This window comes from Cricetulus griseus, chromosome 3 (genome assembly GCF_003668045.3).
Source record: "Cricetulus griseus strain 17A/GY chromosome 3, alternate assembly CriGri-PICRH-1.0, whole genome shotgun sequence".
Lineage (NCBI taxonomy): Eukaryota > Metazoa > Chordata > Mammalia > Rodentia > Cricetidae > Cricetulus > Cricetulus griseus.
The window spans coordinates 85,877,660-85,890,574 of record NC_048596.1 but is presented as its reverse complement, the minus strand read 5'-3'; the positions used below and the strand labels follow the sequence as shown (position 1 = coordinate 85,890,574).

Here is a 12,915-nt window from a genome sequence, read left to right as displayed (position 1 = left end):
AGAGAGAGAGAGAGAGAGAGAGAGAGAGAGAGAGAGAGAGAGAGAGAGAGAGAGAGAGAGAGAGAGAGAGAGAAAGGGAGGGAGGGACGAGGGCAGAGGGCTAGCTTTCCCTATTGGATTATTAGAGTTGTAGAAGGCACATGGGCTGGGTAGTCCCAGAGGACACTTGTGACGATATTCCTTGGGGGAATCCAAGAAGCATCTGTTACACAGAACAAAACCCAAAGTTTTTATATTGCTTCAGAAGCCACTGGTATGCTGGGCACTCTCTTTTTTGAGCTCACCTTCTACTCCTCTTTCTCTTATACACTCCACTATAGCTTCCCTGTCTCCCTTGTTTCCTTCCAGGGTCTTTGCCTGGGTCCTTAGCTCTGTTGTGAACACTCAGTTTCCTTATTTTATCATGTTCTTGCCTCCTGGGAGAGTTTGCTCTTGATTTACATTCTCAGGAAGCTATACCATGGCCACTCATTTAAAGCGGCAATGATTTCCTTGTGTCGCACAGGAGCATTCTTTTTTATTTTTAAAATTAGTCTATTTGTTTTATATCCCAGCCACAGACTCCCCCCATCCTCCCCTAAATGTCCCTTTCCCCCATTTCCCCTCCCACCCACAATCCCCTCCTTTTCTGTCATCATCCAGGAAAAGGCAGGTCTCCTATGAGTATCAACAAAACATGGCATTTCAAGTTGCAGTAAGACTAAGCTCCTCCCCTTGTACTAAGGCTGGGGAAGGCAACCCAGTATGAGAAGTTGGGTTCCAAGAGCCAGTAAAAGAGTCAAAGACAGCCCCTGCTCCCACTGTTAGGAGACCCATAAGAGGGCCAACCTACACAACCATAACATATATGCAGAGTGCCTAAGTCAGTCTCATGCAGGTTCCCTCATTGTTGGTTCATTCTCTGCGAGCCCCTATGAGCCCGGGTTAGTTGATTTCGTGGTCCTTTCCATGGTTCCTTGACCCCTCTGTATTCATAGGAGCATTCTTGATCTCCCTGATTCTGCCTCACCCTTTCAGTAGAGATGATCAGTCAGTAAACACCACATAGTTCTTGTTTATTCTGTTTTATCATTTGCTCTCCTGCCTGTCATGTGCCCTCCATAAAGGGATGGATATTGGTTGTTTTGTTTGATGTTTTATCCCACTTCCTGGTATATCACAGGTACTATGCGAATGATGATTAAATAAAAAGAAAATGAATGCTTAGATAGGCTCTGTGAGGACATGTGGAATACACATCTGCCTATGTGGAATGAGGATCCATGCAGGGTTAAGAAACTGAACATCTTGTGAACAGAAATGGAAAGTTTGTTAGATTTCTGTCTGCCTGCCTGTCTCAATCATCATCCACTTCCAAGTTCCTTTCTGCACCCATCTGCTATTGCAGTCACAGATCAGGGTCTAGTCTTTTCCTGTTCTCTCATTCATTACACCAATGAACCAAAGTCTTCACAATTTTATCTGCTTACTAGTCTTTGCTTCAATGCTAAGCCTTGAACACATGGCCTTGGGCATGGCAGGCAGGCATTCTGCCACAAAAGTATACCCCTAGCCCTTCCTTAACCATTTAAAATTTGTTTATTTATTTTATATGTGTAAGCATTTTGCATGCATGAATGTATGGACACCACATGCTTGCACAGCGCACATGGAGGTCAGAAGAGGACATCAGATCTGTGGAACTAGAGTTGCAGATGGCTGTGAGCTGCCATGTGGATCCTAGGAATAGCACCAGGGTCCTCTGCAGAAAGAACCAGCACGCTTAACCACTGAGCCATTTCTTTGGGTCTCTTTCTTAACCACTCTTTTTGGTTTTTTTTTCCCCCGAGACAGGGTTTCTCTGTGTAGCTTTGGAGCCTATCCTGGCACTCGCTCTGGAGACCAGGCTGGCCTCGAACTCACAGAGATCCATCTGCCTCTGCCTCCCGAGTGCTGGGATTAAAGGCATGTGCCACCAACGCCTGCCTTCTTAACCATTCTTGAAGGATTGTTTTCCAAGAACACCTTTTCTACTAGAGCTCAGGATTCCTCTTCATCTTCTATTTGAATAATTTTGGCTGAATATTAATATCCTTGGTTCTAAGTTCATTTCCTTGAATAGTTCATTGTGACCACTTTAAAATAAGATGTTTGTCTAAAAATATCTAATGTTAACATAAATTTCTGTTCTTTACCTGTAACTTGTACTTCCTTCTAGAGGTACAAGGGGCCCCTCCACCCATCTCCTCCTTTATTTCATTATTCTCTTGTTCCATTAGTTTTGTTAGTCTTTATCACTTACTTCTTTTTAGAGTCTTATATCTGGCCTTGAATGTAGCTGAAGATGACTATGAACTTCTGATTCTTCTATCTCAAGGATGAAGCACCTCACCTGGCTGGTTTCTTGTTCAGTGTTCTTACTAGACTGTCTAGGAGGACATCTTTGTTTCCCTGCATACAGCATGTTCTTTCAATGTGTCTTTAAGTCTGATACTTGTTATGATTTGGTTCCTAGATGTTCTCCAAAGTTTCCTTTATTTCCCACTGGAGACACTGTTGAGAAGAATAGGAGGGAGGAGCCCAGTGAAAGGAAGTGAGATTGTTGGGGCATGGGCCTTGAAAGATGCATTTCTTCCTCACCATTGTCCCCAAAACAATGGGACAGAGTAAGCATGGACTGAAAGCTCTGAGACCTGAGCAAAACCAATTCTTGCTTTCTCATGAGTCTCCCTGAATGCTTTGTCACGGTCACAGAAAGCTGACTAACACACCCCTGCCAGCCAGGGGTAAGAGTGTGTCCCCTCAAAGATCCAGTGCTCATGTTCATTCACAAGGAGGTAAACTGAGAGCTGGCCCTGGTATGTGGTCCTGAACACTGTGATTTACCTAACTTCTGTCTCCTCCAGTCTCTAATCCTGCTGTACTGCTCTGTCACCCTTCAACAGTGTATCAGGGCTTTCCACATGAATATCTGGACCTTACCCTCAAGTTCAGGTTTCTGGCCTTCCATCTCCTCACAGTCCCTGTTCTTCCAAATGTACAAATCTAACCCAAGAGACTGGCTCATTGTCCCTTTGACTGTCATTCCTCAATATACTTTCTTTGCCTTAATGTGTCCAGACTGTACCCTGCCCTACAGCCTGCCCCTTTGAGAACACCTTGGCTTGATCTCTGCCTGAAGGGACATCTCCTTTTAATTCCCAGAAGACCTTTATTCTATGGGAGGATGTAGATTAAAATCTGCTTAGATATTTGTGTTCTTGTGTGTTTCAGGTAATAGACATAACCCTTGGACTCCAGTGGTCCTGGAGTTTCTCCTGCACAGCCAAAGTTCGACCATTAGCATGACGTGTGGGCAACAGCTCCAGTTGCTATGGTTCTTGGCTTAGTTTGGCAGCATAGGAAGGGGATTGTATTAATACAACTTAGTGCCAAAGCTTTGTCATCCTGCCTGGGAGATATATTAGTTACATCTAACTAATTACTGTGACCAAATACCTGAGAAAAGTAACATCTGAAAGAGTTTATTTTGGTTTATGATTTGGGAGGATTCAGTTTATTGTGAAGGCATGGCCACAGGGACATGAGGTGGCTAGAGCCATTTGCATCCACACTAGAAGCAGAGAGTGATAAATTCCAGTGCCCAGCTTATGCACAGTCCATCCGTGGCCTAATGAGTTTGTCACCAACTGTCCTGTCACACTGGGGAATGATGGTGAGTTCTGCTGCTGTCTATTCCTTCCTCACTCCTCTTCTTCCTTTAACCTGCCCCAAAGTTCCTTGTGACAGCTTCCGCATAGTACCTGACATACAGGTGATACTAAATACAATGAACTCATAATGTGTTCAGTGTTTCATTAATGTCTGAAATTACTGATGGAGTAAATGCAGTCAATCTGGTTCATTACAAGTTTATATTTGTATTATGGCAAAACTGGAAGTTAGAGGAAAGTTGAAAGACACAAGGAAAAGGCTTTGAAGCCACCCCCCCCCAAAGATCCTTAGGATGTCTACCTTTCCTTTGAACATTTTCTTTAGATTACCATGTCTTTGCCATTGTCTTGTTTTCTGCTTGTACTCTGTGTATACACTGCTTCTTTAGGAGACTGTTTTCATTGCTAACCTTTCTGGAGGGCATTATTTTAAGAATGTGCACACATTATGCCCATGTAGGTCTGCCACAACTCACTTCATGCCACTGTTGATACCTTTTTCAGGAGACATGGCCTCAAAGCGCTGTGCCTCCATCTTGTTATCTGTTTGGTGGTGATAATGAGAAATCATGGCGAGAACTGGAAAAACAGAACTGAGCTTAAACCAGATGCTCAGCAAACATTGGTGGCCTGGGATGGGAACTCTCTGGAAAAGGTGGAGTGTCTGGCAGTCACCCTGCCACTGTTCTCTGGTTGCAGGCTACACTTCATTCAGGTGGACTCGGTCCAGCGCTGGATGGAGGATCTGAAGCTCATGACTGAGTGTGAGTGCATGTGCGTCTTGCAGGCAAAGCCCATCAGCTTGGAGGAAGACACACAAGGAGACCTTATCCTAGCAGGTGGTCCCGGCCCAGGAGATCCACTGCAGCTGCTCCTGAAGCGGGGCTGGGTCATCAGCACAGAGCTTCGCAGGATTGGGCAGAAGCTGGCCCAGGACCGCTGGGCACGTGTACACAGTATGAGTGTGCGTCTGACATGCCATGCACGCTCCATGGTCAGCGAGTACAGCACCATCAGCAGGACCTCCTCACAGGAAATGGGCCAGGTCAGACATGCCAGGGTAGGGCTAGTGGATGCTGGGTGTAGGGATGCCGTCCTGTGTTCTGGAGTCTGAACCTTTCCTAGCCAGTAGTCTCCCCTGTCTTGTAATAAAGTAGAGAAGCATAGTGAGGACATGTACTGAGTGTATACTTGTGCAAGGCATTGTGACAGGTGTTTCCTTTCCAAGAACATCTCATTTAAGCTGCACGCCCACTGAGAGCAGAAAGAACTCTAGTACAGGCTGTATGGCCTTAATTATCAGTCGGTTTTATGTGACTTTAGTAAGTAATCCACTGTGTCCTGGGGGTTTCTCTCAGTGAGTACAGCAGTATTTAGTCCACGAGGATGACTGAATTATTACATGTCACGCATTCGAATCATCCCACAGCCAACAGTGAACCACTGAATCTCCACCCCCCTCATTGTGATTTCTCCTTTTTTTTTCTTATCTTTCACCTTAAACTTTTCCTGCCTTCACTGTGCAGGCAGTGAGTGTCGGTTCATTCTTTGAACCCAGCTTAAATGCCTCTTCCTCTCCAAGGTTTCCCAGATCTCACAGTATAACTAATTGTATGCTTCCTTTTCTTACTCTCGTGATGCATCTGACCTTGGCCTCTTTAGCTACCCATGTCCCAGGTCACAGTGAATTCTGGTTTCTGTGCCTGTTTCTCCCTCCACTTTCAGGCCCCATTGTGCCAGCACAGGAGCTGATTCTCAATGGAATACACTGGTCTTTCTTGATTACAGGCAGAGAAGCTGCTCATGGAGAAATGTTCTGAGCTCTCGGCAGTCACCCAGCGGTAAGTGCACCCATGGCTCTCTGCTTGGCCAGCTGGCCTCCTGGCTCTGGGAGGGACTGGTACCTTCTCTGAATGTCAGGAGGTTGTACTAGCTTATAGTTGGTGGGAGTTTCTTTTTTTTGGGCATTCTCAGAAACTTCAAAGGATTATCTTGAAGTAGTATAGTGATACATGTCTGTAATTGCAGAAGCAGGAGGATTGCTACTAGTCTAGCATGGTTTTCCTAGTGAGTTCTAGGCCAGCAAGTGCTGCATAGTAGAACCAGAAAGTACAAAAAATGATAAAAGATTCCCATGAGGTTTTTGCTGCATTCAGAGCCCAAGGAAAAGGAAAGTTAGAAGAGAGCCTTGGGTGTTAGTAGAAAGTTGTTTAGGGTAAGCTCATAATGGGGAAAGGGTTCCTTCAGGGTTAGAGAGACCTCTTGGTCTACAAAGTGAAGACAAGATCCCATGTAAGGGGAAAGCTGAACTCATATCTCCACACACATGCATGGAGACAGAGATATTCACAGACACGTACTCACTCACTCACAGACACATAAACACACACTCGTAAGATCACAGAAATCTGTTCACAGTCTCTTGCCCCTATATCACACCATAAACACACATGAACTCACGCTCAGATGCACACATACACACTTAACTTCATATGGACACACTCAGTGTGTTGACATGTTCCTTTGCCCTTCATGCCTCCAACCTGGATTTCGGCCTCTGTGGGAAGCTGGAAAGTCCCTTTTTATGGGCAGATATTCTCAGGCCATGGATTGAATATCAATCTATTCCCCTCTACTCTTCCTATCTGAAAGGAAACCTTTGAAGCAGCTTCTTTTTTTTTCATATTGTGGCAGAAATCCTTTTGTTTTTCTTGTTAAAAATAAGTTTTAAACTGAAATAGAACCATTTCGCATTCTGCATTCCTTTCCTCCCACAATGCCTCTCACAACTCCCACTCTCAACTTAATAGTATCTTTTGTTTTGATGATGATTATTTCATACATATACATGTGTATACATGTATGCATGTACGTGAACATATGTATATACATATACACAACTTTCTGAGCCCATTTTTGTTGGTGCTATGTATGTGGTTTCAAGGCTGACCACTATGGATTGAACAACCAATAAGAAGCTTACCCCTGGAGCCCCTTTTGAGGGCCTTACCCTGCCTGGGGAGTAAAGGGGGGATGGCTAGGGGCAGATGGGATGTTGGGGGGGTGGGGAGGAGAGGGAGAAGGGATTGACATCTGAAGCAAGCTTGTTCCTAATTTGAACTAATAAAATAAAAAAATAAAATAAAAAAGAAGCTTACCCCTGAATGAGGCCAGTTCTCCAACAGTCCTTTGTTGCCTATAAGTCTTTGTCTAGAGGTGGGATCCCTCAAACTTTGCCTTCCATGTTAGCATGTTTGTTGGTATTGCTATTGTTTCTATCTTGTTTATTCATGGGCAGCGATTCTTACAAGCTATAGTGAGAGCTAATTAGTGGTGCCTTGTACTCTAGCTACCTTCTCCAAAGCTACTGCCCCTCCACTTCAGGCACCTCAGAGACCAGACAATTGGCCATATTGATAGCCCATTATCCCAGGGAGAACCCAGAGGTCTGACTTTGCCACTTTCTGGTGATAGCACTTCCCAATAGCAGGGAATGTGATGACTCCAGCCCTTCTCTCTATAGCAAGAAACCAGGGAACAAACCAAGCTGGCAGATTCCATCTCTGATTCTCTTGGAGCTGCATCTTCCACACACCATGCCTTGAGCAAGTCCAGGTTTACCCTAGCCACAGCTGTGATCAACCAAGCACTCCTTCTGGTGGCCCACTCTGTGGTTCTTCCTCCCAGGTGTCTCCAGGTGGAAAATGAGCATGTTCTGAAGTCAATGAAGGCCTGCGTGAGTGAGACCCTGAGCATGCTGGGCCAGCACTTTGGCCAGCTACTGGAGCTGGCTCTGACACGGGAAGTGCAGGTCAGTGTGAAATGGGAGACAGAGGACAGTGTGGGGTCATCAAGGAGGGAGCACTGAATGACTCAGCCAGGCTGAGAAACTGCAAGATAACCCTTCTTGGGAGACATCCTCTTCAGACAACCAATGTCCATGCCAGCATCTGTGTGGAGGCTGCCAGGACTCAGCTGGGGTTTCCAGACCATCTAACCCAACTCTATAGTTTCCAGATGTGAGAACTGGAGTTCAGAGAAAAAGGATTTAGCCAAAGTCACACAAGGTGGTGTTAGCGCCTTCTTTCAGTACTGTTCCCAGTGCCTGGACACTCTTCTGTTGAGCTGTTATCCATAGCACACAGGGGCCCTTCTTATCTTGAAGAACTTAAGCTAACTGTAGGAGACAGGCCATCTTTTGAAGCCCTGGCTGCAGAGAAGACTGTAGAAAGGCCCTCGCTGCTTCTAGGCACGCTCATGCTTGATTCCAGAAAGAGGGTGTGGTGCACTCTGTAGTCTGGCAGACATATCAGCATCAAACTGCTTCACAGGAGAGTGTATGGGGAGGCGCTTAACTTCCCTTGCTCTCTACTTCATCTGTGAGGTGAAACTCCCTCAACAATGAAAGGAAGAAGTGAAGGGCAGGTGGAAGTTCTGTGGGTTAGATAGGCTTCATTTCCCTCTCCCTGCTTTGGTATTCTAGAAGCCCTCCCAACACAGCAGGCTCCGTAAGGTTTTCATTAGGAAAGCTATTTACATGTTATTTATAGTTCAGGAATACTGTGCCACATACTTACCATTCTTTCCCACCACCAAATAAAAGCCTCCCATAAATAATAAACGTCTGATTTTCTCCAAAATTGGCCTCTCTGATGAGCTCAGAGAATGCTCTCTTCCTTTCCAGTGTATGTACCGGTTTGCACAGGGCCTAGGCTTTTCCCCAGCATGATTTTCCTGCTAGTCCTACCTTGGTCCATGTTCCTACACCTGTGCCAGTGTGGGTGGCCTTAGGTACTCTCACCCTCTCGGCCATAGGAGGGCCCTTAAAGGCTACCCTCCCTGTCCTTAGGATCTGAAATAAATGGAGGGTCTCAAGAATGAGGCGCTGGTGCTCTGGGGCGCTGGCACACTGGGGCTTTGGGGAGTGAGGACTCTCAGGTAGGCACTCTGAGTTAATGAACAGGGTTAGCAATGGTGTGGAGGAACAAGGGTGTTCACTTTAGGGTTCATATCCCAAACTGAATCATTAAACATGATGGAGAGAAATATTGAAGTCTGAAGAAGACCTAAACCCCTGGGGACCCATCTCACCAGAGGAATCTCTAAACAAGGATACAGCATTTCTTTCTAACAGGCCACTGAGGGGTAGGATTTCTGCTGCTTTTAGGTAGTAGAATCATGGGAAAGGTCAGGATTATTTGAAGACTTAGACCATGTATCTGACTTCCTAGGCTATGCTTTGTTCCACTTGTCCCTCATTCTGATTTTTATTCAGAGTAGAACTCCTGACCTTGTACTCCCAAGCTTCTGGCTAGCTGCTGCCCCACTGGGAGGTGTTACTGCCCAGGTCGCTGATGCCCGGCCTGGCAGCTCATCAGGGTCAGCTGCTCTTCTGCTACAGCTGAATCCCCCTCAGTCTTGCCTCCCAGGGAGGGGTGATAGGATCTGTCTTTGATGCATCTGCATATTTATTCTTTTCCTGGCAACTTCCTTTCTTGGTCTTTTCTCCTTCCCTCCCATCATTTCCCACGTTGTCCTCCAAGTCCCCTACAGGCAGAACTTACCATGCCCATACTGCAGCTTGGATGATCCTTATCTTAGCAAACTCCCTTGAAGGACAGTAGTGATTTCAAGAAATACATTGTAGGCAGGGTCACTGGAGTTCAGAGTTGCAAGCACATTGTTGTTAAGTCAGAATCTCAATGACATTTCCTAGGATGCAAACAGAGTCTATTATGCCCAGAACCTGTCTTTGGGTCCTGTCATAAATAAAATAAAACTTCTTTATTTGCACGGGAACTTCTATGATGCCCAATCCGTTTTGCAGATCTCCCCGAGGACCCATTGCATGGTACCGCGCAGACTCAGGACGGGCTTTCTCTCCTCCTTAAGCCTCTTTGAAAACATTTTCACAGACCTGCTCAGAGGTGTATCCTCTTTCATCCACAAGACCTTTGTCTACTTGTAGCAGTGATCTTGACTTGTTTTGTTCATGTATTTCTAAGGCACACATCTCGTGATGATTAAGCCAAGTGGTATATTTCAAACTGGATCACATTTTAGAAAGCTAAGTGTCTGTTTGCTCTTGCTTGGATCCTGGTGCTTTACAGCATGCATTTTGGAGACATTCTTTTAGCACTATGGAGCTATATTGGCTAGTAAGTGGGAATTATCTCTCTAAAATCACACGTAAGTAAGCAGTGAAGCAATGCAAACAACAAGGGTGATAATATTATTACTCCACCTTGTCCTTGACTCATCCTGGAGTATAATTAAGTCCCGTTCTGAACCTTGTATTAGCTATTGCCAATAGCTGTGTTGACAAAATGCCTGATAAAAAGCATCTTAAGAGAAGTAAGACTTATTTTGGCTTATAGTTTGAGAGGAAGGCATGGCGGAGTTCACAGGGGTGGGAACATGCAGCTTGGACACCTCTCATCTGAGAAGAGGGGAGCAGACAGCCGACAATGCTGATGCCCAGACGACTTCTTTCTTCCCCTTTTATTCATCCTGGGATCCCAGCCCACTGGATTGTATCACCCACAGTGAGGGTGGGCCTTCCATCCTTGTTAAACCTTTCTGAAAACATTCTCACAGGTATGCTTAGAGGTGTACCTCCTGGGTGATTCCAAATCTAGTCTAGTATGTGATAATCATCACATACACTCAGGGGACGCTCCAAGAACAAAGAGAGGTGCTGAAGATGGAGGTTTTGAAGAATACTTGGAGGGGGGAGGAGACGCTCAATTTAGAAATGGACACTCAAATCCTATAAAGAGCTTTGAAGCCACAAAGGGAAGTGTACTAGGGTTTAACCTCAGGATACCCCACATGGAGTAGTGGGTCTCCCCAGCAACATGAGGGGCTGTCTTAGGAAAATTACATTACTAAGGTAGGCTGACAATGACTGGAGAACTGAGGCAGCAGGTGGAAGTTGCACTGAATGTCTTTAAGTTCCTCCTCTCTCCATAGGCTGTAATTATGTGAATGTGGGCATTATGGGGTGGAGGTAGTAGACTAATCATAGGGTTTGGAACCAAGTTAGAGTTCAAACCCTGACTGCTACTAATTCATCCTGCCAACTTGGGCACATTACTTAATCTTTCTGACCCTTGTTTTCCTTGCTGTTACAATGGGTTGGGTTAGAGTAAATGAAATAACACGTGATAATTGGTGACACTCTCTAGATTGTATATTGTTGACTAGAGATATTCTCTACCTTAAAATAAAACAGAGATTTTTGTAACAGGGGTGCCATAATTTCATAAATGTGTACTGATATAATTTTAACTATTTGGTAAGGTTGATATGGTGGCAGATGGAACAGTGGGAGCCCACCGTCTGTGGGGCACCTTTCACCTTCCTGAAGCCGTTGTCCCGAATAACAACCCATGCTCCTTCGTGGGTCCTTTTGGAATCACAGTCAGCAATCAGTTTTCTTCTAGGAGCTTCAGAAGCAGTTCATGAAGCCATGGCCATGTGCGGATTCCCTGACACTAGGGTCTGAAGTTTGCTCCTAATTCTGCTGGTCACTCTCAGATTTTGCTCAGCCATGTTGTCCCATATAGGTAAAGCTGGGCTGCAGTGAGATTAAATAGCAACACAGAGATAATCTAAGTGCACTAGCCAGAAAGGATGTAGCAGTTTTGACATTTCTCCCATTTTTTCTCCCCAGGAGAAAAAGCAAATGGAAAACAAAGTTCACTTCCACTGCTTATCCCAACCAGGAGGGTTTTCTTCCAGTTTGTTTTCAGGGACTGTATCAATTGCTCAGCACTGTGAAAAATTCCTGTGAAGAGCAACTTAAGGGAAGAAGTTGTTTTGGCTTTAGGTTTGCAGTTTGGTCCATCCTGACATGGGTGAGGTCACACCTCATCTGCAGCCAGGAAACAGAGAGACAGGCGCACTGGCACCTATCTCTTTATTTATTCTGGGATCCAAGCCCTTACAATGGTGATGTTCACATTTAAGATGGGTTTTCCTAGCTCAGTTGACTGAGTCTAGAAATCACAAGCATGCCCAGGGTGTCTCCTGGGTGATTCTATAACATGCCAAGTTGACAACCAGTGTCAACCATTATGGGCAGAGTCTGGTTTCCTTCATGTCTTCAGTCCATGTTTTCTCTGTAGTGGTAGAGAGGGGGTTTTGGTTCATCCCAAACATAGCTGAAGTGCCCAGAAAGTTAGTACCTCAGACTCCGTGTCATCTTACTACTACATTCCTCTCCAAGAAGATTGAATAGGCCAATCTCAGTCCTGAGGGCAGAAACCCTGGGCATCATTTTGTCCTTAGATTATATCCCTGGGGTACCCAGGGGCCTCAAATGTACAATACAGTCTTGGATGTGTCCTGGATGGGTGCCATCCAGAATATGTATGTCAGTTGTTTATAGCCACAAGCATGTGTGGACACATACCTGCTAGGGAAAGAGAGTCATTGCAGATCAATTGTGCTGCTGTATTTACCAAATATGGGAGAAAACGTCCCTGTTCTCACAGAAGGACATTTGGACATTTCCTCCTTCTTGACAAGTCAGGAATTCCCAAGTATTTTACATGGATCTGCTTGGCATGCATTTGTTCCCACCCTGCATGGCGGAATCTCCTTCAGTTCTTGCTCACTCTGGACAATGTGCTCCAAACACCCTAGGCTGCATTGGCTCTTTCAGGTGACTTGAGCTGAGGTGCTTCAAACCACTTTGGATGCACTGCATTTCTCAGATTCCCAGGAGATATGCAAGCACATAGCATTTGAAGTAAATCTATTTCTAGATCTTCACTTTTCATTTGTCCTCTTTCCCAGGAATGCATGTGGTTTTTATTAGCATTTGTGTTACCTCCAGAGGGAAGCTGTGCTTATCACACTTCCCAGATACTCTGTCCTCCAAAAACCTGGGGTGGAGGTAGGAAATCAAGCAAAGGAGAAGCCTCCATCCAGGAAAGATAAAGCCCTTGGGCCACCATGGCTAGTTCCATAGATTTTTGCACATTTGTGTTAAGGGGGGCATTAGAAATTGTATATTTTCTTCAGTGTGGGGTTCTCTGAATTCAGATGGAAGAATGTGTGATTGGGGGAGGGGGTTGTGGGCATTTACAGTTATTTTATCTTTCCTATCTGTTTTATTCTGGAATAGCATATGGGTCTTGGATAAGAACTAAAAGAAGATTGGTGGGACATATCAAATCTTAAAAATGGCTGTTTTAATAAGTACATACTTAAATGA

At 45.1% G+C, this 12,915-nt stretch overlaps 1 protein-coding gene across 1 annotated transcript in view; it reads left to right on the top strand.

Annotated features, from left to right (window-relative positions):
• LOC113830639 (protein inscuteable homolog) overlaps positions 1-12,915 on the top strand; it is a 119,710-nt gene that overhangs the window by 42,627 nt on the left and 64,168 nt on the right. Inside the window, exons 3-5 of the mRNA XM_027410136.2 lie at positions 4,392-4,737; positions 5,481-5,533; positions 7,380-7,503. Coding sequence (XP_027265937.1) covers positions 4,392-4,737; positions 5,481-5,533; positions 7,380-7,503 — 523 coding nt within the window. The remainder of the gene's footprint in view (positions 1-4,391; positions 4,738-5,480; positions 5,534-7,379; positions 7,504-12,915) is intronic.